The sequence below is a fragment of the Enhydra lutris genome, unplaced genomic scaffold (genome assembly GCF_002288905.1).
Source record: "Enhydra lutris kenyoni isolate GAN:26980312 unplaced genomic scaffold, ASM228890v2 scaffoldscaffold53, whole genome shotgun sequence".
In the NCBI taxonomy this organism is placed as follows: domain Eukaryota; kingdom Metazoa; phylum Chordata; class Mammalia; order Carnivora; family Mustelidae; genus Enhydra; species Enhydra lutris.
The window spans coordinates 3,651,464-3,673,840 of record NW_019154137.1 but is presented as its reverse complement, the minus strand read 5'-3'; the positions used below and the strand labels follow the sequence as shown (position 1 = coordinate 3,673,840).

The 22,377-nt window shown below is 44.1% G+C and overlaps 1 protein-coding gene across 2 annotated transcripts in view; it reads left to right on the top strand.

Moving 5' to 3' along the window:
* The window catches only part of LOC111157273 (lysosomal associated membrane protein 2), a 34,779-nt gene that overhangs the window by 1,911 nt on the left and 10,491 nt on the right, over positions 1-22,377 (top strand). For both annotated transcript variants that reach the window (XM_022518563.1, XM_022518565.1), the window contains exons 2-7: positions 9,372-9,490; positions 10,161-10,374; positions 14,912-15,070; positions 16,171-16,358; positions 17,553-17,675; positions 21,850-21,913. In XM_022518563.1, the coding sequence (XP_022374271.1) occupies positions 9,372-9,490; positions 10,161-10,374; positions 14,912-15,070; positions 16,171-16,358; positions 17,553-17,675; positions 21,850-21,913 (867 nt within the window). The remainder of the gene's footprint in view (positions 1-9,371; positions 9,491-10,160; positions 10,375-14,911; positions 15,071-16,170; positions 16,359-17,552; positions 17,676-21,849; positions 21,914-22,377) is intronic.

Genomic DNA, 22,377 nt, shown 5'->3' with positions numbered 1-22,377 from the left:
GTCGTTTTCACTCACACTCTCACCCGTGTACAGTGGAGTTTTCCAGAGGCTTCATGATGTGGAATGACATCAGCACTGATGGCTCTGATGTTGTGTTTCATTCACTTCTCATTTTTAATTTCAAACATTGTAAATACCAGTAGACAGAATGCACATGAACCAAAGCTCTTTGAAGTCCTCAGTGGGTAAGTGAGGAAGGGGTCTTGATACCACATGTCTCAGAGTCTCCGATCCAGGGCTGCTGTCCACATAGCACAGAAGACCACCTCCATAGCCCTTCTGACAGGGGGCCAGGGAGACTTTGCTCAAACACAACTCAAAGCTCTGACACTGCCATGAAGCACTTAGTGAGGGGCCAGTGACCCTAAGAGAGGATTGTTTACAACGAAAAGCACCTTATCAGTGGCTAGAACACATCTGACCCAGGTATCTGTTCATCAGTACTTCCCTGCCAGTTGAAATCTGCACAAACACAACATGGTTATTGTTTAGAGAAAGTGGAAAAAAAAATAGTTGTCCTACTTGTTGGCTTTCGTGTCATTAGGGTTTTTTGTGTGTGTCTTTCTTTTTTTTTTAATGAAAGCTTTTTTGTTTTGTTTTTACAAAAGCAATGCTTGCTCATTGCAGAAAATAAACAGGCAAAAAGAAACACATGAAAGAATCCGTCAGCTATCTGCTAGTTTGCCGTTTATTGATTGGGACTAACTAGATTCATCTTCTTGGAAGATTTCCAAAATCGATTTCCTCCACTTCCAGGTTTAGAACAGGGTTTGGTGGAGTAAAAAGTTCATAATGTACCTAGATTAGATTTTTCAGACGATAGCAGGATAAAATTGAAATGATCTCTTCCAGGGCACCTGGGTGGCTCAGTGGGTTAAGCCTCTACCTTCGGCTCAGGTCGTGATCTCAGGGTCCTGGGATCGAGTCCCACCCACATCGGCTCTCTGCTGGGCAGGGAGCCTGCTTCTCCCCGCCCCCCCACTCTCTGCCTGCCTCTCTGCCTGCCTCTCTGCCTACTTGTGATCTCTCTCTGTCAAATAAACAAATAAAATCTTAAAAAAAAAATAATCTCTTCCATACAGCTACTTTTTCTGGCATCTGCTGGTTCAGTGGAGCTCAGACTCCTTCCATGTGGCTCTCTCCCTTAAGACTTGAGCCCGTCTTGAGTTGCTTGGTGGGTTTTGCATCCATCACAGTGGATACCCAGAGTAGGTTTTTAAGAACTGTAAATATTTGTAAAGTACCTGTTGCGAATCTTCTGCTCTTCTGGGCTACCATTGAAGGGGGATCTGTCCTGAATTTGCTCAAGCTGTACCAGTTTCACTTTGTAACTATCCCAGCTCCACGGAAACTTTTTAAAAAAATAGCTGCTTTAGAGCTGGTACAGAAAAGAGTTCTTAGGGGTTATGTGTTATCGGTCCTTTCCACAGAGATTAAGTTATGCTCTTTATTTGAATAACTTACAACTGACGAGAGAACATTGTAAAATAGAAAAGCTCTATGAGTTTCCTGAAGAAAAGCTCTAGGATGCGTCATAAAGAGAGTAGTGGCTAAAAATCATTTCCTAGCATCGTTGTCTAAGTATTTTTTCTTTGTGGCATTAGAGATTTCAGAATTCTTCAGTAGTTACTGATTTTTTACAACTAGTTTGACTTCTTTTTATGGGGTTGGTGCTTTTCTGGGTGGGAGAAACCTCATATAAATATCCAGAGTGTGGACCTCACTGGTAGGAGGAGGCCCTCCCTCCCAGAAACGGTTATCTATCCAAGGCCCCGTGAGCAGAGACTAGAGTGTTGCAGGGAGGCTGGCCAGGTGACCATCTGGCCATTCCCAAGCTCTTAAGGTTCTTAGGCTGGCCTGTTTTCCACTCTTTTAAAAATCCCATTGCCAGTCAAGTCTCCCCTAAGGCATTGGTCTCTGAGAGCCAAGACTATCTTAGGCACGGTGATTTCCCATTGCCTACTTAGCACAGTGCCTGGTACATGGTTTTAACCCTCAGTAGATTTTTTAAAAAAAGATTTTATTTATTTATTTGAAAGAGAGGCAGTGAGAGCATGAGCGAGGAGAAGGTCAGAGGGAGAAGCAGACTCCCCGTGGAGCTGGGAGCCCCATGCAGGACTCGATCCCGGAACTCCCGGGATCATGACCTGAGCCGAAAGCAGTCGTCCAACCAACTGAGCCACCCAGGCATCCCAACCCTCAGTAGATTTTTATGGAGGCTGCTCAGTGGTGGGCACTGGGGATAGGACTGTCAGAGCAGCTTGTTTCTTCTGTGAACCTTATAATTATGTTTTGCAAGAAGTGTCTTTTATGTCTTTGGATTGAGAACTTCAAGATCAGTGCTGAGCAGTGCAGATGATTATAAACCGTTGTACTGATGTGTGATCCCATATGGAATGCTAGTATCTTACTCGTACCCCTTCAGCTGTACCTCCATAAGAGGCAAGGTTAAGAGGGAGAACTAAGAAGTCCTTGGTGGGAAGGAGAATAAGGTTTTCACAAAGAACCAATCTCTCCCGTTTTGGAGGTGATCTGAGAGAAGGTAAGCGGGCGATCACTCTCTAACCACGTTTTGTTAAGCTGGTAACTTTGATTTCAAGGTTCTGCTAAAATTGTTTTATTATTTGTCCATTAGTCATTGGTTATCACATCTGATAGGATTATATTCAAATATATTCACATGTTTCCCAGGAGTGAGGCTTTCTTCTCCTACATCCTTGAATGGAATTTGCGATTGACAATTATTTCATAGCACTGTGGCTGACTCAAGTGATCCTTGGTGCAGGAAGTCTGCTCTTCTCCTGCAGTGACAAAAGCATTCCGATTATAATTTCATATTAAAGTGATCAGAGATGGCCTGCGATCCAAAAGTGTGCTTTAGGAGTACTTGTTGGTGTCTTGCTGTGCATTGCAGAAGAATTCTGGAGGTCTGCCAAACACCACTCACTCAGCGATAAGCATTTTCCATTAGTTGAATAGTGTTGAATCTTACTTCCTTACCCACTGTCTGATCTTAAAAATAAATTATTTTGTAGCTTAAAATCATTTCATTACTTTTCTTTTTAAAAGAGATTTACCAGAAATTGGGAGTATCAGCAACGGAATGGGTAGTTGTACCTATATTAGGAAGCATCAATGAGGACTTGTAAATGAGGAACAGTTAATCAGATTTATTAAACCTGGGAACAGCAAAGGAGGAATAAATAAGTACTGTGTGCCTATGTCTTTTTTTTTTTTTTTTAAAGACCCTTTACCCAACCTCATTCTGAGCTGATGAGTTTGAGTTCAGGAGTTCATAAGTTAATATGATGAAAGTATGTTTAGAACTAAAATTTGGGAAGGATTCCTTTAGTTACTATATTTACTAGAAGGGAAGCTTGTAAGCGGGAGTATCCAACGTGCTTGGTGAAGTTCGCTTAGCTCTGAAGGGCTTCCATGCTTTCGAAGAACCTGTTCGAGAAATGCTCCGATTCTTAGCGAGGATAACTTGCCTAGAGTCTCACAGCTAGTAAATTGGACTGTGACTGGATTTGAATTCTAGCTTTTCAGTGCTCTTAGATCATTGTTTTTTATTGGTTTTGTTTTACCACTGCTATTATGTTCCCACCCCACCCCTCCCTTTGTTTGCAAATGTCTATTTTTCAACTACACTTCGGGTCAGATTTGTAAAAACCTAGCCACTTTTGCAGCATCTCATGCTTGGCGAGAAAAGTTAATGAGTTCTAAAAGGACCTATACATGAACTTTCTGGAAATAAGATTGAGAGGATATTTAAATTTGAAAAAGTTGAGTTTGAGGCATGCCTTTTTCTTTGTGGAGAATAAACTCCCAGCTCTATAATTACACACTCAAGGATATAGTCAGCGGTGTGGGGTTTCTTTAAAAAAACATTATTTAACTAAATTTAATTTTATTTTTTAAAAATTTGAGTATAGTTGACACAGCTGTGGGGTTTTTTTTTTTTAGTGTCATAAAGACTTAAACAAAAATGGTTTAGCTGTGCTAAAATCAAATACAGCAACAAGGATAGAAACGGTTTGCCCGGAGACATTTTTAGCAAAGTGTAAATGTTTCAACTATCAACTTGCCTTATAGGAAATAGATTATTCCAAGCTTGAAATACATGTCACAGTTTATTGAAGCAAAAACTTGACTTGGAGGTTGAGGGAGTATCTAGAAGCCACGTAGGTTAGGTTCATGATTTGGAAGAGCTGAAACACTGGCCTTTTTGTAATTAAACTATATTTCAGGTCCTTATTGCAGGGTATTTTTACCTTGATATGATCAACCAGGATTTACTGAGAAACTATTATGTATTCCATACTATTAGGAATGATAGAAGATGGAGGGAGAGTGATAGACACGGTCTCCCCAACCATGGCCTCCTTAATGGATGAACCTTCATCTAAGGGGCTCGCTCCAAGAGCAGCGGCATAGATTATATCTTCTGTTGGGAAGGGAGAATATTGGAATTCAAATGAGTGGTGGAGACATTACCAAAAGGGAATCTTAAATCCATATATATCATCCATTCACAGACTGAGGTCCTTTTTTTTTTTTTATTAGTTAACAAATTACCTGCTGTATACTATAATTTACCATAACACATCAGTTTGTTGTGAAGTTATAGTTGAAAACTGCTGTTTTAAGGCTTGTGACAATATAGGGGTCAGGATTTCCAGGCATAAAATAACTGAATAATTCAGGATAGTATAAAATATACAGAAAGGTGGGGGTATACACCATGTATGATTGCTCCTTGAGGCTTTTACAGTTAAGGAGATCTTGGTGGAGAAAAATGGCTGCTGAAAAATGGGTAGCTTAATCTGTCCAGGTTTCTTTTGTTGTTGTTGTTAGGATTTTATTTATTTGTTTGACAGACAGACAGAGGAAGAGCAGAAATAGGCAGAGCGGCAGGCAGAGGGAGAGGGAGAAGCCGGCTGAGCGGGGTGCCCGATTGCGGGGGCTCAATCCCAGGAACCTGATCATGACCTTAGCCCAAGGCAGACGCCCAGCCGACTGAGCCACCCAGGCGCCCCAGTCCAGGTTCTTCATTGTAAGCACCAGGAATAAAATCTGATCAATTCTAAGCAGAAAAGGAGTTTATTAAAAAGATACCAGGGCGGGTGCCTGGGTGGCTCAGTGGATTAAGCCGCTGCCTTCCGCTCGGGTCATGGTCTCAGGGTCCTGGGATCGAGTCCCACGTTGGGCTCTCTGCTCAGCGGGGAGCCTGTTTCCCTCTCTCTGCCTGCCTCTCTGCCTACTTGTGATCTCTCTCTCTGTCAAATAAATAAATAAAATCTTAAAAAAAAAAAAGATACCAGGGCATATGTATAGGCTTCGGTCCCACCATTTCATCCCTAGATACACACCCAGCAGGTACACGTGCATGTGTGTTTGCCAACATGTCCAGGTGTGGTAAGGCCAAACTGGAAACCATCCATGTGCCATCTGCGATCTACCATCCCTCAGCAGGGCAGTATTTGCCCAATAACAGAAAGCTACATACACAGTGAGCTGGGACAGACCGCAGTGACACACAGCAGCCTGGGTGAACGGCAAGGACATGAGGCGCGGTCGAAGAAGCCAGACACAGAAGGACACGGTGAATGATTCCACTGATCGCAAGTTGAAAAACAGGCAAAATGAATCTAATACAGTTAGAGAAGTCAGGATAGTGGATGCCCTTGGGAGGGGGAAAAAGGTACCTGGAAGGGAGAACAGCAGGGGCTTACGGGGCTCTTGGAATGTTCTGTTTCTTGACACAAGTGGATTCAGTTAGCGAAAATTCTTGGAGCTGTCCGCTTTGTTAGTGCGCTTTTTGCTTTCGTGTGTTGCAGTGTGCACGCTTCTGTGTGTATGTCGCACATTGGTACGGTTTCACTTGATGAAAAAACGTGTATCAGGTAAGTCAGAATTGTCAGAGCTCCTGCCTGTGTATCTTGAAGCCTGGTTGAGGTTCCAAATCACACCACCGAGCGGCGCCCAGGCCGCCAAGCCTGAACCGGCTGTCCCGCCTGGATCCTGCCTGTGGTGGCAGCTTCCGCCTGAGGGAGACCGTTCCATTCGTGGCTCTGATTCCACCGCTGTCCTATCTGAAATCTGGGGTGGATGCCTCTGTCAGGCAGAGCCGAGCCCAAGTGCCCATCCTTGCTGCCAGGGAGGTGAGGATGGGACGGCGAGTATCTGGCATTTTCAGCTCTTAGAGTGGGTGGTGATACTGACCAGAAATGATTAGGAAGAGGCGGGGTCGAGCGAGGGGGGGTGTTTCGTATTTGGGGGCAGCCAGATGGAGAGGGATATCCTTCCTGAAGTGAACACTGAGGTCAGTAGAAAAAGCCATAAATTTCAAATGGTAGGGACAGTCAAAGCCTAGGGGTAGAAATTGAGTAAAGCATGGTTGTTTGGGTCCAGCGGGACAAGTTTAACTGGATTCAAGGGTGTGTTCTGGGAAAATGGTTTGAGAGAAGTTGAAGGAATAGGGTGGGATGAGATTAAGGATTACTTTGAAAGTCAGGTGGAGGAATTTAAATTTAATATGGGAGTTTGGGAGCTTGTAAAAGTTTCTGAACAAGTGTCCAGAGAGGAAGAGGTATTTAAGGACCATTAATCAAGAAGCATTTCTAGGGACAGCTGGGAGGCATCTGTAGTAATGTAGGGGTGGGGCGGTGGATTGGGAGTAGAAATAAAAGACCAAGGTTGGATTTAAGAGAGGATTTGAAGGGGGAAAAAAACGCAGTAGGACTTCAGAAAGGGAATGAAGTAGAAGCTAATTCCCAAACCTCTGTGCCTGAATGACTCTACTGGGTCCCATCTCTCCTTGAGAGCTAGAGAGGCTGAGAAGGGGACCAGCTTAGAAGAAGCAGAAGAGTGACTTTCAGTTTTGGAATCGTTGAGTGTGAGGTGATAGATACTGAGTGAAAGTGGTTTCCAGTGCAGTTGGGAGAGGCAGAGGGAAGGGAGTGGGGAAGCTCTGTGAAAGGAGTAGCTCTCACTGGGAGAAAGGCAGCGAAGGCACCAGAACAGAAAGTGCTGGAGCCCTCAGGGCCTTTCTCAGTTCTCATTTTCAGGTCAGCAGCTAGACTATCTTGACTTTACTGTAGTGGTACATTGGAACCACAACTTACTTGTGCCTTCTGCTTCATGAGGTTTGAGGTCCACGTGGGCACGGCGGGGCTGTTAACCGTCTTCTGCCATTTTCTTTCCGTCACTTTAATATCTTTGGAAAGTAAATGATTAGTTTGGAATGTAAATGATTAGTTTGGAAAGTGAATGTGAGGCTTTTCTTGGTTATTTCCAGCTGATTTGAATCCTTTGACTACAAGGAGGTTATGTTAAAGCTGGGGCACTTAAAATGAGGTGCAGAGAGACAGCCTATAAAAAGCAGGCCTCCATTTGATAGCATTAGAAGTCAGAGTCCTCAGCCCCACTCCTGGGTAGCCTGGGGTCAGGGCTGACAGCTCCTCCATTCCATATCGTACTTAGAAAAGAATGGCGATGAAACCTACTTAGGCCTCTCGAGGTCTTTTCCAGCCTTAACCAATACATTTAGGCACTCAGTAACCACAAGATTTAGCATAATATTCGGGCTGGCAAGGCAGCCTGGTCTCGGTTGCATCCCCATGGTTGGCCTTTGTGTACAACTTGAAAGGTGTTGCTGAGGCGCGCCCTCTTGGTATTCCTCTTAGGACTTTCTGCTCTGTAGTCCGTAGCATGTCCCTGCTTGTGGATGACGCCGCATTGCTCAGGTATCATTAAAGGATACGCAAGTGTCTTAACAGGAAACAGCTCACCCCTTGGGTAATGTGGGAGACAGTGCAGAAAACCCTTACATGGTTGCCAGTCACTTAGGCTGCCGGCGTGTTTGCTGGCACATAGCATTTTGAGTCCTTGGGCGCTTCAGGTTAACAGGTTATGTCCCTGCGTGTATCCTGGTGTAGATCAGAGCCACGTGAGCTCAAAAGTCCCGAGGCTTTTGACCCTGTAGGGTTTCTCTGCCAAAAGAAGTAGCAGGCTCCAAACATGGGAAATGTCTCTGAGTCCATATCAAAAGTTTCGTCAGCCTTCCTAACCGACTGGGTTTTAAAATAAAACAAAGTGATGAATGTTACATTTATAAAAAATGAACCTTTTGCGTTTAGACCTAACAACCTTTGAAACTCCGTTCTTTTGGTCACATGGTACACCTGCTTACAAAGCTCTCCCACACCTTCCTATCGGAGTAAAATAGTTTGCCAAGACATCTGTGTGTCATATAGGTCACATAGCTTTCAGCAGGATTGAAAGCAACAAGACCATAGAACATCCGATCTATCATTATTTTGACAGAGAAAGTTCCACTGGCTGGTTTGAGGGAGACAGGGTTGTTTTGTTTTTGTTTGTTTTTTAATTTTTTTTTCAAAGATTTTATTTATTTATTTGTCAGAGAGAGAGGGAGAGAGAGCGAGCACAGGCAGACAGAATGGCAGGCAGAGGCAGAGGGAGAAGCAGGCTCCCCGCCGAGCAAGGAGCCCACCGGGGGACTCGATCCCAGAACCCTGGGATCACGACCTGAGCTGAAGGCAGCAGCTTAACCAACTGAGCCACCCAGGCATCCTTGTTTGTTTGTTTTTATTTAAAATCAGTCAGTTAACATAGTGTATTACTAGTTTTAGGGGTAGAGTTTAGGGGGTCATCAGTTGCATGTCACACCCCGTGCTCATTCCATCAGGGGCCCCCTTTCATGCCCGTCACCCCGTTACCCCATCCCTCCACCCACCTCCCCTCCAGCAACCCTGTTTGTTTGCTACAGTTAAGAGTCTCTTACGGTTTGTCTCCCTCTCTGATTTCGTCTTATTTTATTTTTCCCTTCCTTCCCCTATGTTTATCTGTTTTGGTTTTTATATTCTACATCTGAGCAGATCATATGGTCTGACTTTCATATGGTCTTGACTTTCTCTGACTTACATCACTTAGCATAATACCCTCTAGTTCTATCCTTGTTGTAAAGGAGAGGGACAGTTTAACACCCCTCCCGAGCCTTCCCCTTTAAGTACATTTGCCTTAAAAACAAAAGTCCTGACAGGCAAAACTAGCAAGGCATAGATGAATGTGTATATATGACCGTTAGGAGGCAAAAGGCAAATGTCACCAGTCTGTGCCATTACCTAAGCATCCTAGGTCAAGTAGCCATTCCTTCTGGAACGGGTGATGCTGACTTTATCAATAGGATTCCGCTAAAAATACAAAGAAAAACCATTACCAAGATGCCATATATGTTCAGAGCCTTTTGTTTCATTTTAGAGCTGGTTGAACTTGAGTGGTGGGTAGAGCTTTTTCTTTTAGATATGTTGTTGTGGTACAGTTTTACAGTCTGATTCTTTCTAATCTAGGAGCGGTCTCATCTTATGCATTGGAACTTAATGTGACAGACTCAGAAAAAGCCGTTTGCCTTTATGCAAAATGGCAGATGAATTTCACAATACACTATGAGACTACAAACAAAACTTATGTAAGTGCTTTTCTTTTTCTTTGAGTTTTACAGTAGGAACTCAGTTCTACCCTTTATCCTTTGTATATCTTCACGTAAATAAGATTGCATATGTTAACTGACTTAACATTTAAATTCTGTCGGTTTCTTAAAAAAAAAAAAAGTAGATACTTGACGGTGTTCTGTTTAGTGTTGAAAGGAATATTTTATTTCCCGGGTTCTTTGGAGTTCTTCTTGCAGCTGATTAAGGGCAAATGATCCAAAGACTGTGGCGTTGAGGTCTGACTACATCTGTAACACTTAATATGTACACATCAAAGCTTTCCCAGTTTTAATAGTTTGCTATTAAAATCTCCTTTGAGGGGTAGCCTCTCAATCCTTTTGCCTTCCTATTTTCTTTTAGTTAAGGTCCTGCCTGCTTATAACCTAATTTTTTTTTTTTAATCAAGAGCAGACATTCAGGCCAATTTTCCTTTTTCCTTTCTGACATACATGAATTTGTCCAGAGGACTGGGATGTAGGTGAAGAATCTGAGACTGGTTTACGCAATGGGGCAGGTCAAGGGCAGCCTGGCTGTGGGGGGCGGGGGCCGGGGGCGGGTGACAGAGACCCAACTGGTGCGTCCTCTACAGATGCTTGGTGCTCGGTACTGCCTGTTTCCTCCTTACCCCCGCACTCCTTTTTCTTGTAGAAAACTGTAACCATTTCCGACTTCAGCACTGCATCATATAATGGAAGCGTTTGTGGGGATGATCAGAACAATCCCAAAATAGTGGTGCAGTTTGGATCTGGTTTTTCCTGGACTGTGAATTTTACCAAGGAGGAGTCTACTTACTCAATTGACGGCATCTCGTTTTCCTACAACACTAGTGATAAGGTGACGTTTCCCGATGCTAAAGATAAAGGTAAGCTTATGAATTAGATTTGTGTTATGCTTTCTTGCTCTTTTTTTTTTTAATCTTTGAGAGAGAGAATGTGCGGGGTTGGGGAGAGGCAGAGGGAGAGAGAGAAACACCCAGTTAGACTCCCGGCTCCGATATGGGGCTTGATCTCATGACCCTGAAATCACGATGTGAGCTGAAACCAAGAGTCAGACAGTTAACCCACTGCACCACCCAGCGCCCCTCTCTTGCTTATATTAATACAAATTTAGGGCACTTGGGTGGCTCAGTGGGTTGAGCAGCCTGCCTTTGGCTCAGATCATGGTCCCAAAGTCCTGGGATCAAGCCCCGCATCAGGCTCCTTGTTCAACGGGGAGTCTGCTTCTCCCTTTGCCCCTCACCCTGCTCATGCTCGCTTGCTCGCTTTCAAATAAATAAATAAATCTTTTTAAAAGTGTGTGTATGTATCTATATACACATTTAGAAAATACAAATGTAAGTAATTTTAAAAAATTATCTGCACACACGTGTGTCTTCCTAACTAGAACAGAAAGTTCATGTCTTTGTGTCCCCACCACCCCATGTATGGTAGTGTTCGACATGGTAATGGTAATTTGCTGTCCCTCTTTGAGTGATTTACTTTGTACCACGGAGTACCCTAAGTGTGTGACTAGCTGCGTCTCAGTCCGTAACAGCAAGCCTGGGAAGTAGAAATTATCTCAGCTTTATAGGTAAAGGGAGTGAGTCTTGATGAGATTGACTTTCCCCAAGGTCACACAGCTTTTAAGTGGTAAGCTGGTGTTCGAACCAAAGTCTGTTAAGCTGCAGCGTTTGTGGGCTTTACTCTTTTTACTTATTTCATTCAGTAGTGGGTCATCAACAAATGCTGAATGAGTGAGAAAAACCCTTTAGGGATAGATATTTTTTATTTTTTATTTAAAGATTTTATTTATTTGAGAGAGGCAGTGAGAGAGGGAACACAAGCAGGGGGAGTGGGAGAGGGAGAAGCAGACTTCCCGCTGAGCAGAGAGCCTGATGCGGGGCTCGATCCCAGGACCCTGGGATAAGGACCTAAGCCCAAGGCAGACGCTTAATGACTGAGCCACCCAGGCGCCCCCCCCCCAATCGAGATTTTAAATCTGTACAAGTTCAGTAACCTGAGATCAGCAGAAATGCTTCATCTTCAGATCTTTTTTTTTTTTTTTTTTTACCATTTAGATAGGATTTGGACTGAAAAGTAAATGATTAATTAAAGGCAAAATGAAAGGCAAAATGTTGCTATTTCGAGACAATTTCAGGTCCAGACCAACTCGGAAAAGCATTGGCAATAAGGCGTTCTTGTCGGTCTTAGAACTGAAATGCGCGCTGGATTTTTTATTTTGTACTGAGTATTTTGAGGGCACGGATAGAGGAGATTCCAGTTTAGTCGGGGTTGTAATTCTCCTTTCTTTCCCTTCTGTTGAGATTTGGGTCAACAGGGTGTCTGTAAGTAGCCTTCACAGATAGTATTTCCTTTCAACCCCAGAAACACACGCAGATGGTCTTTAGTTGCAAGCCCTGGGGATGAATGACTCACTGGAGGTATGGATAGCAAAAGATCCTATTTTCAGGACCCAGAGGTGAATGAGCTCATACAAAACTTGGGAGGCAACAGGGACAGAGACTTGGAAATCAGTCCTAGTTTTCTCTTTCCTAATCTTGTGCAAAAGGATAACTAGAGCAAGTCTGTTACCGGTTTACTTGTGTATTTAGCTTTGCGCCCTGCATTGTCCTTTCCAACTAGTCTGCGATTTGCCCCTCACCTTCAAGGAGTTGTAAAACAAGTTGGGAAGAAAATGGTTTTTCCAAGTTCGATGGCAAAAGTAGAAAGCGGTGGATCAGTGTGATTATTTGTTGTTGTTCTGGGGTTTTGGTTGGGGGGGGTGGACATGAGCGAAGCCTGCTGGCCCTCTCGCTCAGGGTAGAGTAAACTTGCAGATGCCACATGCTTCCGGAGCCCATCTGTGAGGGCCTGTGGTTCAAGAGTGCGTGGTCTGAATGTGTCCTCACCAGTCGCCAGTCGGCGAGCAGAGGAGAGGTCAGAGGAGAGGTCGGCGGGTGTTGGAGGAGTGAGGAGGACGAGCTGAGTCAGGCAGGGAGTTTGAGCGGAGGCTTTCCAGCAGGGGGAAGCATAGTATGAGCAGCAGTCGCTGGAAAGCTTCCTGATGAAAATAGAGGCTGTGTGTGTAGCAGGAGAATCAAGTTGGCTGGGCGCAGCGGGTCTAAATTATAGGGGGCCTTGGAAGCCAGGGAAAGGCATTTAGCTTGATGGCGTAGGCACTGGGGAACCATTTTAGGTTTTTAGGCAGGAGAATGACATAACAAAAGCAGAGACAGTAGTTTATAAAGAAGGTTCTATAGGATTCATTGGGAAGTGAGGAAACCGCAGGCGGGGACACCCACGTTAATTTAAGGGGCTGCTACAGTAACCAAGTGCCGAGATCAAGGGGGTGGCGATAAAAGGACAGATGTGACAGATTGGAATGGAAAAACGGTGGACTCTAAAATTAACATCTTACTCTCCTTGTTTTTATTTTAAACGAGGAATGCAGTTTTTTTTAATGACCAACGTCTGTGAAATAACATATTTGAAACTATTTGGAATTTAAAATGGTTTCCTTAAATGGACTGTTGTTTTTGAAATGATTTAGTGTTTTATTTTTAGGCATCTGATAATCGGAGTAATTTTGAAAGCTGCTGTTGTCTTTTATTTTTATTTTTTTATTTTATTTTTTTTAAAGATTTTATTTATTTATTTGACAGACAGAGATCACAAGTAGACAGAGAGGCAGGCAGAGAGAGAGAGAGGGAAGCAGGCTCCCTGCTGAGCAGAGAGCCCGATGCGGGACTCGATCCCAGGACCCTGAGATCATGACCCGAGCCGAAGGCAGCGGCTTAACCCACTGAGCCACCCAGGCGCCCCTGCTGTTGTCTTTTAAATGTTTTTTCGTGATTAAAGTACAGAAAAGTCCAGAGAGTCGTGTAATAGACCGACATGTGTCTGTTACCCAGAATTTGTAAATGCCATTTCTTTCATATTTTGCCTCATCTTTTTATTTATTTAAAGAAATAAAGCCTAACAGATACATTTGAGGTTTCCTTTGTACTCACTCCCCGGAGCCATTTTTCTCTTTGCCTCCCAAATGGCAGCCACTCTTAGGAACTTGGGGTGGAGCCTTCCTATTGGTCTGTTCATATTGGACTAACCGGTACATGTTCATAAATAACACATAGTTTATTTTTTATTTTTTTTTTATTTATTTGACAGAGATCACAAGTAGACAGAGAGGCAGGCAGAGAGAGAGAGAGAGAGAGAGAGGGAAGCAGGCTCCCCGCTGAGCAGAGAGCCCGATGCGGGACTCGATCCCAGGACCCTGAGATCATGACCTGAGCCGAAGGCAGCGGCTTAACCCACTGAGCCACCCAGGCGCCCAATAATACATAGTTTAAAAAATTATCGTTTCATAGTAGATCTCCAGTATGTCTATAGATGGTTTCTGAGACCTGTTTAATAAGACAGTTCAAATACCTACTTACTTACATTAACAGTGAGAGAAACCAGTGTTGGGGGAAAATGTTCTAGTTCTTTGGCTTAAATTTTTCCCTGCTTTGGCCATTAGGGGGTGCCATGACAGCATGGAGAGGCCCTGAAGGCAGCCCCTGTTAAGGACCGCGTATCCCTCCCTCCCTCGATGCTTCTCCGGAAGAAACTGAGCCATTTGGGTGTGGATAGTGTGGTCATCGTCTTTTCACCATGGGCCTTACAATAAAAACTCCATACAGACTGACTGTAACTTACTCCTTGCACATTCTGAAGATATCCTGAAATGGAGTAGTCTTGAAATGCTAGCCAGGAAGAGGTTCCAGAAGCTCATTTTAGTAACTGTAACTTACTTCAGGGGTAGTAGCACAAAAGTAAGGACTTCCTCCGAAGTCCTTGCCGAATCCGTCTTCCTTCCTTCCTTCCTTTGGTCGCAAGGCCCTGTTGATCGTACGTTAGCTGTGTGTTCCGTTTGGCCTTTTTGCTGTCTGTCTTCTGCCTCTCACCATCTTAACTTAGGCAGCCCCTCACCTTTTACCTCAGCCAGAGCAGCAGCCTTCTAACTACTTTCCTTCTTTAATGACTTCCCTCAGAAGTTATTCCCCCTGCCTAGCCCCTGCAATTTTGTCATCTCCCTTAGAATAAATTATATGTGTGTTATTTATTTCCAGCTTTAAAAACTCAAGCTCACCCTCCACTGCTGACAGAATAAAGCCTAACCTGTGCTCAACTCCTCAGGTTTCCTTCAACGCATGGCCACCTGTGACTCATCTTTCCCTCTTAACCCCCATCACGGCTTTCCTCCTTACTCGCTGTTTCAGCCCCAGTGAATTCGTCATTTCTTGAACATGCCATGTCCTCTGTCCCATGTGGATGCGGTGAGGCAGGCCGGCAGAAGGAGGAGAGAGTCTGCAGATAAATTTACGTGATCGCTTTTCTCCTGCCTTCTTGGAAACCGATAGTGTTAATCTTGTTTTATAGGAATTTTGACCGTCCGTGACGCTGTGGGATTCAGAATTCCTTTGAACGACATGTTCAGATGCAATAGTTTATCAACTCTAGAGGACAGTGGTGTCGTCCAGTACTATTGGGATGTTCACGTACAGGCTTTTGTCCAGAATGGCACAGTGAGCACAAAAGGTGGGTTCTTTAAACAGATACACTTGGATCCTGATTTAAGCTTCGAGTATAGTATACCAGCCGGCTTTCCTTGAAGTCTTGTTATCTGGAAGCATTTCTACACTAAGACTTGTTCGTAGCTTACACCGGACCGTAAGGTTTTTGCAAATAACCATAATTTTTGTTCCTGTGGGACTTGGCAATTTCAAGTTGATGATGCACACATTGTGGGGATGGTTTTTTACAGATGCTTGACCTGTAGTGTTTTCAGCGGATCAAACCCAGTCTTTGAACAAATCCTCAGATAGCTTGATCATCAGCTTTTTAGCTTTTGATGATCCAAGACCACAGCTTAGGAATGAGATTTTTGTGTTTGAATCTTGAGTTTACTTATAAACTGCTTTTATAACTTATGTATAGCTTAATGGAAATGTCATAATTTCTCATTCACCAGCTCTGAAAATCAACCAGCCCTTCCTAAGAAGTGGTTGAAATGCCTCTGGTTTGCTGAAAGGGTGATACAAATAGAAGGTTCATTTGTATTTGAACCCTGTAGTGATTTCTAAACGTTCCTCTGCTCTCCTTCCTTCTAGTGGTTGTGTGTGGGAAAGAAGAGGGTAGGAGGGAGATGTTTTCAGATTTAAATCTCTCATTTTCACATCAGAGGCAGGTGACACTCTTTGGGAATAAAGGGACATCAGGGCCCAAAAAGATGAGTGTGTGGTAGTTGAAGTATGAAGTAGAGAAAGCATTTTTTTTTAATTAGACAGAGATTGCAAGTAGGCAGAGAGGCAGAGAGAGAGAGAGGGGGACGCAGGCTCCCCGCTGAACAGAGTCCAGTGCGGGGCTCGATCCCAGGACCCTGAGATCATGATCTCAGCCGGGAGGCTTAACCCACCCAGCACCCCCAGGCACCCCTAGAGAAAGCATTTGTATGTGTCTGGTGTGTCCTAATCCTGAGAGACCCGTCAGTATCTGAAGCAGCAGTTTGGGAACCTCTGCCTGAGTCCCCTAATATAACCCTTCGAACTTGTATTGTGAGAAATATTTTGCTCTTTCCTGGCCTTAAGAATTAAGAAGAAGGCCACTTCAGCTTATTTTGTCCTGTTTGTTTTCTTTAGAGTTTCTTTGTGAAAAAGATAAAACTTCCACCACTGTGGTGCCCATCACCCCCACCACTACACCATCCCCCACCACAGCACCTACTCCAAAGGAGAAACCAGAGGTGGGATCCTACTCGGTTAATAACAGCAATGGTACTTGTCTTCTGGCTACCATGGGGCTGCAGCTGAACGTCACTCACAATAAGGTATAGTTCTCTGCGTTTATTGATACGTTCTTCTCATATCTCCTTTCAGATGCGGTGTATCTTACCTCCAGCCCAAGAGTAGTGTTGCTAGACTGGTTCTGTTTTAAAGATTTTTAAAAATTTTATTTATTTGAGAAGGGGGAGAGAGAGACCATGAGCAGGGAGTGGGGCAGAGGGAGAAACAGACTCCCTGCTGAGCAGAGAGTCTGATGTGGTACTCGACCCCAGGACCCCAGGACCATGACCTGAGCCGAAGGCAGCTGCCTAGGAGCCCCCAATTCTGTTTTAAATGGAGATTTGATGTTGACTTGTTGAGGGCTGATAAATTTGGAGTTACTGTAACCATGAAGAGTTAAGGTCCCAGGCAAGGGGTTTTCTTGGCCCGCGGGAAACCTAGCCGTTTCAGGGACTCTTCGGGGTTTAGATTCTGTTTACCATCAGTAGATCGGAGTACAGACAGTTGATTTTTATTTCAGTCCGTTTAAAATATAACTCCTTCACATTTGTATCTGGAACGCAGTGTAGGTTGACTTAGGGGAAAGTGCAGCTGTTTCTGCATGACTCAGGCGGTGGCGGCGCACCCCAGGCTTGCGTCCGCCGCGGCGCTTGTGGCTGCAGTGTTCCCCTGCGCCTCCAGGGGGCGTGCCGACGGACGCATCCCATTTCCAGAGTCTTGCCCTTCCATAAGCGGCACAGATGGCTCTTGTGCTCCATAAAAATGTGTCTTTTCATTTGGCTCACTACTGAGGAAGCTTCCTTCTTGTATTTCTTTTCTTTCCTTTTTTTTTTTAAGTTGTCTGAGTCATAGCTTGAGGGCCTGGGCCAACTTCGTTTACGTAAGACACCATAGGGGGCACCTGGGTGGCTCAGTGGGTTAAGCCGCTGCCTTCGGCTCAGGTCATGATCTCAGGGTCCTGGGATCGAGTCCCGAATCGGGCTCTCTGCTCCGCAGGGAACCTGCTTCTTCCTCTCTCTCTGCCTGCCTCTCTGCCTACTTGTGATCTCTGTCTGTCAAATAAATAAATAAAATCTTTCAAAAAAAAAAAAAGTAAGACACCATAAACTTAAGTATCCAGACCAAAAGCATTTTTTGTCGTCCCCCCCCCCCCCGCCTGAAGTTGTTTATTAGAGCATAAAGTTTGGCTGTGGACTCGCCTGGGTAAGCTGTACTTTCTCTCTCTTCTTCCCCTCCAGGTGGTTTCAATTATTAACATCAACCCCAACACCACGGACTTCACTGGGAGCTGCCAGCCTCGGAGTGCCCTGCTCAGCCTGAACAGCAGCAACATCAAGTATCTTGACTTCGTCTTCGCTGTGGTGAGTAACAGATTTCCCTGAGATCTGGGCCGTTTTCTTAGAAACACATCTGAAAGTCTAAATAGCTGTGTGTGTGTAGCAGGGGATTTAGCCCTGTTTTCCATTTCAGCACTGCTTCATGATAAAGTCCCTCTTAATCCCTCAGTCACCTTGGGGGTCTGTGGGCCGGATTCTTAGCTTCATGTTCACCAGAAGCGACTCTTCTGCCCTTATGTAGACTTGAGGGTAGGAGCAAGAATTAACCCACATAAAAAAAAATCATCTCTAATCTATCCGCTATAGAAATACTTAATAATAAAGTGTATATATTTATATATTACATGTTATAAAAGATAAAAAGTAATTTCCCTCACACATTTCTCTGTTATTGGTTAGAAAACTCATGTTTGTTTACTCGAATATTTTAGGCTTTTTGGAAGCTATACTGTGTGTCATAGTATCAGGAATAATAATAGTTAACGTTCATTGGGTACTTGCCACCCACAAGGCTCTGTGTAAGTACTTACCATGCATAAATTCATTAAATCAACGTAGTGTATAATGGTAGCATTCGGGTTTTTGTAGTTCATGCTTGCATGAAGGGCTGAACCCTAAAGAGAAGGTTCCAGGTTAAGCCTATGTGCTCTACTTTTTGCTAGCATAAATTCATCGAGGACTTCTATTTCTCCCTTCTCAGAAGCAGCTATTACCCTCATAATTTTTGAGGGTGTGTGTGTGTGTGTGTGTGTGTGTGTGTGTATACACATGTTTTAGCAAATGGGAATGGGAAAGGAGACAGCCATCAGGGAAAACGTTAAGCTGTCAGCAATTCTCAAACTGAGAGTTATTGTATAGGTAGATTAAAAAACAGTTCTGCTTTTAAATCAGGTTATATTCTCTAGGATGGAGAAACACTCTCAACATCTGATACATAAAAAATTAGGTGTGTGGAGTTTGTTTCAAGTCCGAACTTAGTATCTTTAGTCTGAAGCCCCTTTCTCTCTAGAATATATGTGGAGTGATTGAGGACTCTATCAGGCAATTACAGTTTAGAAAGGTTTATGAGGATCTTCCCTTTACCAGCATTGAAAGCTTGCCTCTGTCACAGTACACATATGACCAGAGGATTAGTATTAAAAATGTCCGGTCAGGCTCGTCCTTTTCGATGAGGTAAGAGCAGGCCTCCCTGGACATGTTCTCTTTTAAAGTTACCTCATAGAGATTATGCTATAAGAATGAAGAAAGTAGTAGTAGTGTTTTAGGTTCCTTCCCTTTGGAGTGATTGAGTGATTTTTCTAGCTGTGGTCGGGTCCTAAAAGGAACATGGTTTCTTCTGACTGTTGTGGGGAAATATTTAATAATTACAATATTTAATTTTCCCAACAGACTATTTTATTTTATTTTTTTTTAAAGTTTGTTTTTTTAAAAAATTTGACGAGAGAGCACAAGCAGGGGGAGTGGCAGAGAGAGAGAGAGAAGTAGGTTCCCCACTGAACAGGGAGCCTGATGTGATGTGGGGCTTGATCCCAGAACCCTGGGATCATGACCTGAGCCAAAGACAGAGGCTTAACCCACTGAGCCACCCAGGTGCCCCCAACAGATTATTTTGATTGCAGTTCAAAACAGTGACATTTTGGGGCACCTGGGAGGCTCAGTGGGTTAAGCGTCTGCCTTTTCTGCCTTTGGCTCAGGCCATGATCCCAGGGTCCTGGGCTCGAGCCCTACATCAGGCTCCCCGCTCCTGCTCTCTCTTGCTGTCTCTGTTTATATCTCTCAAATAAATCTTTTTAAAAAATGAAATAAACCAAAATGGTGGCATTTTAACCATGCCATAGGCACTTCAAAAAATGAAGAAACACCTGTAATGTCACCAGACCTCACTGGGGCCCATCTTCAACCCTGTTATGATAGGCGCTTCTAAGGAAAATTTCTTGAGTTTGAGTGTGTTGAGTGCTGGATGCCATGGTGGGATTCAAAGAAGAAGCCCTGTATTAATAAAGATCTCACAGTTCAGTGGTAAAGATAGGAATGTACAAATAATGACCATTTTTGTGGAAGATCTGGAATGCTATGCTGAGACTTCAGAACTGGATTCTGTGGGCAATTAGAGATCCGTGGAAGGTGCATTCCAGTTGGATGAATGATAGACCAGAAGAAAAGATAAAGTCTGTGGGAGCCTAGAGGAGGCAGTGGTTAATTCTGGGTGGAGGAGAGTTAGGAAGGTTTAATGGAAGAGATGACATTTGAGCTGGACCTTCAAGGATAGGTTTGTATACGTGGAGATAAGGGGAGGAAGCAGAAAAATACAGATTATTTCTGGAAAAAGGAATGCAATCAAGACCACCTTGGTGAATGAGGCACGTGACATAATCAGGGAAAGACAGGTATGGGAAAGTAGTTGGGACAAATTGCAAGGAGCCTTGAATGCCAAGCCGAGACATAGCGTCAGGCGAGGAGAGGTGTAATGAGATGGTCAAGTCCTCCTTTGTGCCTCCTCCTGACATTTCTCTGCATCTGTCCCTTCCGTTTTTGTTCCCCACTGCCTCTGCTCTGAGTCCAGCCTGTGTGACCTCTTACCTCCCAGCCTCCCAACTAGTCTGTCCTCTTCCTCTCCTCCCTCAGTGTTCTTCTGCATTCGTTTAATCTTCCCTCATCCTCGGAAAGCTTCAGCGGTTCTGTTTTACCGACAAGATAACCTCTAAACTCCACGGCAGGTTATTTCAAATCTCTCTCCCCAAGCTGCCCCCCCGCCCCCGCCACACGGTGGATCTTGCATGTCTGACTTTATGTCTCCTCCTTTCCCTTCACTTAGGAAGCCCATGCTTCCCTTGCCGTGTTCTGTGAGGTAGGAGAGCACAGTAGCAACCAGTGCTTCAGCTCTGCAGCCAGGCTTCCGGGGTTCAAATCCCACCTCGCTGACCACTGACCATATAGTCTTAGGGAAAATCACTTAACATGTTACAATTATTCAGTGATACCTTGCATGTAAAATTTTTAAAAAGATTTTATTTATTTATGGGGCGCCTGGATGGCTCAGTGGGTTAAGCCTCTGCCTTTGGCTCAGGCCATGGTCTCAGGGTCCTGGGATCGAGCCCCACATCGTCCTGGGATCGAGCCCCACATCGGGCTCTGTGCTCAGTGGGGAGCCTGCTTCCCCCTCTCTCTCTGCCTGCCTGCCTGCCTACTTGTGATCTGTCTCTCTCTCTGTCAAATAAATAAAATCTTCAAAAAATGTTTTGAATGTTTTGAAGATTTTATTTATTTATTTGACAGAGAGGCAGGCAGAGGGAGAGGGAGAAGCAGGCTCCCCAGTGAGTGGAGAGCCTGATGCAGGGCTCAGTTCCAGGACCCTGGGATCATGACCCGAGCTGAAGACAAAGGCTTAACTGACTGAGCTGCCCAGGCACCTTATATGTAAAGTTTTAGGAACATCGCTTGGCACTAAATTTTCAAATGCTGGTGTACTTGTGATAGTGCTTATTTTCTGGATACCTTTTACTCATGCTCTTGCCTTCCAGAATACCCTTTCATGCTCATTCCCTGACTCGGCAGAGTTCAAGTGACGCAGCCCTAAGCTCGCATCGCTTTGCTTCTCCCCTACATGGAAGTCATCTATCTCCTTTTAATTTTTATAATTGATTGCTGTCTTTTTTGCAATATGGTTATTTCTTTATGTATTTATCTTATCTTCCCTGGCAGATTGCAAACACGGTGGGGGCAGGATCCAAGCCTGGATCATTTGGCTAGCTCCCTGGAGCACTTAGATATGTTGCCTTGTACTTGCTAAGCACTGACATAATTAGATGCGTGCTTCACCGAGATAATAGTGGCAAGGAAAGCTCCCAGCTGGAGAGGCTGTAAGGCAGGGAGGGAGCCCAGTTAAGAGACTGTCAGGATCCAGGCTAGAGGGGGTGGGGGCTTAGCAAGTGACAGGAGGAATAAAATGAGGGAACGAATTTTTGAGTATCGAAGAACCACATGACTACATCCTTGGTCCGAAAATTGGAGACAGAACACGGAGGAGAAAGGGATTCTGTTAATTTTGCTTAGCTGCAGTTCGTTCTTTTGGTCCGGGGTCTAATCCTTGGTTTTATCTTCTGGGTAATAGTATTAGGTTGCTTTTCATCTGTAGATATTAACTGTACCTGTAGACGGTTGTGATGTGTTGATTAACTGGACGCTCTTTTTCCAACAGAAAAATGAAAACCGATTCTATCTGAAGGAAGTGAATGTCAGTGTGTACTTGCTTAATGGCTCTGGTAAGCAAAGCATTGGCCTTGGGGAAGAGTGAATTACACTGAAGACATAGAAACCATAGTTGTTTTGTTACCAAATAGTGCCTTTTATTTCATGGAACAGAAGAATTTGTGTGAAAATGGTCCCTTGACCACAACTGAAAATCAGTAACTGAGAACTACAGTGTTTTATCTTTTCAGTACCCCTTGTTTTCAAATAGGGTGGATAATAGTTAAGGATGACTGATTTTTAGACCACAGGAACAGCTATAGAAAGATAGGAAAGCTAGTGATCCTAAGAATCGCCTTTTTTTTTTTTTTTGGTAGACCCTGTACCCCAGGGTCACTTCACTGAAAAATTCCCATATTCACTGAAAAATTCTGAGGACTGTCCCATTTCTTCTGTTGGTAGAATAAGAAGTTAGAAACGGGCGCCTGGCTGGCTCAGTGGGTAGAATGTGCGACTCTTGATCTTGGACGAGAGTTCA